This window comes from Sinocyclocheilus rhinocerous, unplaced genomic scaffold (assembly GCF_001515625.1).
Source record: "Sinocyclocheilus rhinocerous isolate Xijiao unplaced genomic scaffold, SAMN03320098_v1.1 scaffold1813, whole genome shotgun sequence".
Classification (NCBI taxonomy): Eukaryota; Metazoa; Chordata; class Actinopteri; order Cypriniformes; family Cyprinidae; genus Sinocyclocheilus; species Sinocyclocheilus rhinocerous.
Window position 1 is genome coordinate 54595 of NW_015623663.1, and position 5346 is coordinate 59940.

Consider the following 5346-nt stretch of genomic DNA (forward strand, 5'->3'; position numbering starts at 1 on the left):
GATCACAGTTCACTGTGTTTCTGCTGAAGCTCTCATCACCTGGATCTTTTCCTCGCTGGTGCTGAGGTGAAGCTGGCGCGCGCGTCTGAAAGTCTCCCGTTTGATGTGATCATAAAGACGTTCTGCGTCTAAATAAACTCCATTCTTGTCAAGAAAAAGAGACGGAAGCAGCAGTTGTGTGTGAGGTGGCCAACACTAGCTCCGCCCCTGCGTTAAATATTTTTAATGCGTTAAACTGAAAAAATGTATCGCCTGCATTAACGCGCTAATTTTGACAGCACTAATGTGAATATATATTAAACTGTGATTTATTTCTGTGATGCGCAGCTGTATTTTCAGCATCATTACTCCAGTCTTCAGTGTCACATGATCTTCAGAAATCATTCTAATATGCTGATTTGCTGCTCAAGAAACATTTCTGATTATTATCAATGTTGAAAACAGATGTGCTGCCCAATATTTTAGTGGAAACCGTGATACGTTTTATTTTTCAGGATTCACAGATGAACAGCGTTTATTTTAAATAGAAATCTTTTGTAACATTATAAATGTCTGTAATGCCACTTTTAATCATTTTAATGTGTCTCTGATGAATAAAAGTATTCCCCCCCCCAAAAAAAACAAATCCCAAACTTTTATAAATTAATGTGCATAAATGGTAAGATATATTGACAGTCATCAAAAAGCTGAAAAATATTTGTAATTCTTTTTTTTGGGTATATCACCCAGCCCTTTCTTTCAGTATTGTACTATTATTATTATTATTATTATTATTATTAAATGGTAGCATTATTCAGGGATTGTGCAGTAATATCATTACGTGTGTATCATATGTCACTCCACAGGATGCTCTGGCTCTGATCAGATTAGATGAACTGTTTCTGGAAACGTTTGATGTCACAGACGGTGAGTCTTTAACCTGAGCCACTTCACAAGAGTGAGTTTTGTCCAGCCGCTGAGTTCTCTGTGCGTGTGTTTGCAGTTAAACCTCTGAAGGGAGATCACTTATCCAGAGCCATCGGCAGGATAGCAGGGAAAGGAGGGAAAACCAAGTTCACCATTGAGAACGTGACAAAAACCAGGATTGTGCTCGCAGACACGTGAGTCTCAAAATACATAACCGCGTGTGTGGAGAAAACTTTTCAATCTTTTTTTGATGAATTTCATGAATTCCCACTAGAAATGTAAAATGTCTTATTTAATTTAGACTGGGGATATGGTGAATATTCACAATGTATTTGTTTATTTTACTTTATTTAATGGTATGTAATATATTGCAATATTTTAATGCACTTTTTATTTGGCCATACATTTTGAGAAAGTGTCATTATATTTAATGTTTTTTATTTTAAGCTAAGTTAATGTTATATATATATATATAGTGACCACTCTGTGTGTGTACTTTACGACAATGCAGAGCTGATTCTTTTTTTTTTTTCTTCTTCTTTCTTTCTTTCTTTCTATACAGGAAGGTTCATATTTTGGGATCTTTCCAGAATATCAAAATGGCACGAACAGCAATCTGCAACCTAATTCTCGGTTAGTGAAAATATAATGCCTAATGTTTGCATCTGAATGAAAAAAAGAATCATAATAAGAGGAAATATTTCTGCTTTATGTAACTTTTATAGGAAGTCCTCCATCAAAGGTGTATGGCAACATTCGGGCGGTGGCGAGCCGCGCAGCCGAGAGGTTTTAACACAGCTAATGGACTGATGCAGAAATGATTTACATTATCAGTGCCATATTGGCTTGTATATGTGTATGAATATGGTGACTGATGTGAGCGCCAGTGGACGGCCGATTTCTCAAGCAGTGGAGCTTCAGATAATAAACACTTCATTAATGGAAATCAGACGCATGTGTGGAGCCAATAAATCATGTCAAGTTTTACATGTTTATTGTTTCTTACAGAATCAAGTAGTCCATATATCCCATAATAGTTGATTTGATGCAGCATGCAGAATAGACATCCCATAACTGACGAGCTTCATGTGCCTTCATATGCGAGACACTATTTTATTCACCAAAAGCTGCAGGAAAAAAATCATTTTCTTAAAGCATGAATAACTTGTTAGATCTGTATTTACAAAACACAAGGGCAAATGATGTGAGCTGAATCTGCTTTGACTGAATGTTGGCGTGAATCTGAAAAGAATATACATCCGTCTGATTCTAATTTGGCAACTTGCGTAATGCATTTCATGCTTCTTTTGATATCGGCTATAAATCTCACAGCTCAAGTGTAAACCAATGGAATAGATGAAACTACACATGCAGGAAGGAACTAGTTAAAGCGAGCACAGCAGAAGCCTCATATGTGTCAATATTACTGCCGTCTTATGCTGAGATCAGAGATGAATCGGTGACGCTGCTCCTGTCATGCATGTAAACATTCAGAGTTTTTGATTTGAAGCTAGTCTTGTTGAAACGATTATACTTGATTATACCCATCTTTACAAGCGTTTAGATGCTTTAACGCTCATGTGTATTTATTTATACATTTATCAAAGCACACGGACCTCCTGCTGCCATTACAAAAGATGGATGTGAAAATAATCCATGTATTCGAGATGATCAGACACACGGCGCTCACAAAGCGCTTCGGACACTTCAGCCACGCTCGATGAACTATCAAAGCAAGGGTCTTTCCACTGAAAGATAGATGGCACAAGCAAAACCACTGAACAAATACAGGTTTCAAAAGTGAAGACTCGAGTTGTTAAATGTTTGTTTAAAAGTCACTGAGCAACATTAGGTATATAAAAGAGTGACGTTCTGAGATCCTGCAGCATCTTCTCACAGATGAGACATTCAGACATTGATTGTAAGTGTGACTTTAGTGTCCGAATAGATTTTGTGATCGCCGTGTGCGGTTTCATCTGTGTTTGTCATTCAGACGGAGATATATTTGTGTTCGAGAAGTAAACCAAATCATTTTTATCTTGGTAACTACTGGACTGTCTCAACACCTGAAGATGCACATTCCAACAGTATAAACATTATATCATGATTGATACAAAAACAGTTATTGAACATGATTAAATGCTAGAAATAATGTATATCACAAAGTGTAACAGAAGAAAGCCAACACTGCCAACAACATTGTTCTGCTTGGCACACCATACCCTACGTATACTTATTATATCATACTTAATATTTGGAAAAAAAAGACAGAACAAAATAAATATTAAAAAAGAAGCATTAAAAACCGAAATAAATATGGACAAGCCAATGCTCTTTCCTCTTGAACCGAGATGCTCTTTCAGTATCCATAAGCCCATAAAGTGCTACACCAGGTTATCGAGCAGACTGGAGTTCAGTAACACTTACACGCAGGCTTCTATTTGACAAAAGTGGCTTAAATACTTCCATTGAAACACACAGAGAGCATTTGCTGGATATCTTGAGCAGGTCGTCAGAGAGGAAAGGAGATGCTGGAGATGGACTCGCTCACACATCCACCACCATCTTCTTGTGTATATCCAGACCTCCGACGACCTGCGGACGGAAACAAGAAAACCATGAATACATTAACCTGTGAAAATCTCGACATAGAATATAACAGCTTTTATTAGGCTATTCATATGACTGGAGTCGCCGTCTCGTGTGACTTGGCATGCTTTTAAACCATTTTAATGAGGGAAAAAATACTGAGTGCACCTATAATTTAATTTCCAGTCAAAATAATAATAGATTTTTTATGTTTTTGAAAGACGTCTCATGCTCACCAAGGCTGCATTTATTTGACTAAAAATACAGTAAAACTAATATTGTAAAATATTATTACAATTTAAAATAGCTGTTTTCTGTGAACATGTTGTAAAACATAATTTATTTCTGTGATCAAAGCTGAATTTTCAGCATCATTACTCCAGTCTTTAGTGTCACATGATCCTTCAGATAATAATATGCTAATATAATAAACATTTCTGATGATTATTAATGTTGTGCCGCTTCATATTTTTGTGGAAATATAAAAATATTCTTTCATGAGGGGAAAAAAATGCTTTTATAGTGCTCTATAATTTAATGTGATTTAATAAAGTTATTAAAAAAAAAAAAAAACTGTTCAGATGTGTATATATATATATATACACACACATCTGACTGGCAGCCAGACTTACAGCACAGAACTCCTCGAAGGATATTCTCCCATCACCGTCCTTGTCTGCGTTGACGATGGTCTTGTCCACTATCTGCTGCAGCTGAGTGTCCTTCAGATTGTTGCCCACCATCATCTTCAACACCTGGAACAGCTCTCCGTTGGAAATGTAGCCGTCCTTGTCCATGTCATAGATCCTAAAAGCGACTGGATCCAGGAAAACAGTGAATGATGACCAAGAGTCGAATGCTGTGTGATGTGAGATCAGAGGTGAAGTGTGTTGTACTCACAGCGCAGTTTCTGCTCCTTATCGCCCTTCACACTGAACTGAGAGACGCCCTCTATGAACTCTACACACACAAAACAACTGATCATTAACCCAATAACTCAAGCACACATTTTCATTTGAAAGTTTTAGTAACATTATTGTTTTTGTCTTTTTTATGTCCATATAAGCTTTTATTAATTTTTATTTTAGCTTTAGTTCTAGTTAAAAAAGTTAACCTGAATTAAAATGAGAAATGTTATGGTAACTAGCTGAAATGCTTTCCAACCGCATAATGTGTCCAGCCAGCCATTGGCAACAGTGTGTAATCACTGTACTAAGGTTTGAGGTTGTTATATATGCATAACGACATTAACTGTGCCCGACAGTCGTTTTGAGGATGCCAAAGGTCAATGGTTTCTTCCAAACCCTGGTGGTCATGGCTGAACTGAGCGTTCATGTCCTCAATAACGATTTCGAGGTCATGTCTCGGTACTTTATCTCGAGTCAGTAGCACATTGTAGAGCTCATCCTTTTCAGCGTGATCTTCCTCAGTTGGTGCATAAACCTGAACGACTGTTGTTTGTATATGGGCCGATGCAAAGCAGGCAGTGATGATCCGATCGCTAACTGGGTTCCACCCAAGCGGCAACCTTCTGGTTTCTTTTTGAAACCAACACAGAAGTGACTAAAACTGCAATTCATCGACTGGCCGCTAGAGGCTGGCTCCAAAAGGGAGTCAGTCCCGTAGACCCCCCATATTAAAATGCCCAACTTTACAGCAGAAAAAAATATGTTTACAGCCTGGTACAAAAAGTGTTTTTGGTCTATATAGCTAATTTTGCCCTTCATGACAACTGTGAGGGGGGTGAATATTTTTATAACTCATCCGTTTAAATTATATTAAGCCTTAAAGTTCTGCATAATTAAGGGCGTGGCCACTTGAGTGACAGGTGGATTGCCACTGCTGTCACCA

General features: G+C 37.5%; 2 protein-coding genes across 3 annotated transcripts in view; one reads left to right on the forward strand and one right to left on the reverse strand.

Moving 5' to 3' along the window:
- pno1 (partner of NOB1 homolog) overlaps positions 1–1855 on the forward strand; it is a 9288-nt gene extending 7433 nt beyond the window's left edge. Inside the window, exons 4-7 of the mRNA XM_016526625.1 lie at positions 846–906; positions 983–1100; positions 1469–1539; positions 1632–1855. Of these exons, the coding sequence (XP_016382111.1) occupies positions 846–906; positions 983–1100; positions 1469–1539; positions 1632–1699 (318 nt within the window). The 3' untranslated portion in view covers positions 1700–1855. The remainder of the gene's footprint in view (positions 1–845; positions 907–982; positions 1101–1468; positions 1540–1631) is intronic.
- Positions 1856–2929: 1074 nt separating this feature from the next.
- Positions 2930–5346, reverse strand: part of LOC107719301 (calcineurin subunit B type 1-like) — a 27998-nt gene continuing 25581 nt past the window's right edge. For both annotated transcript variants that reach the window (XM_016526805.1, XM_016526729.1), the window contains 3 exons: positions 4396–4455; positions 4128–4312; positions 2930–3501 (listed from right to left, as the gene is read on the reverse strand). In XM_016526805.1, coding sequence (XP_016382291.1) covers positions 3454–3501; positions 4128–4312; positions 4396–4455 — 293 coding nt within the window. In that variant the 3' untranslated portion in view covers positions 2930–3453. The remainder of the gene's footprint in view (positions 3502–4127; positions 4313–4395; positions 4456–5346) is intronic.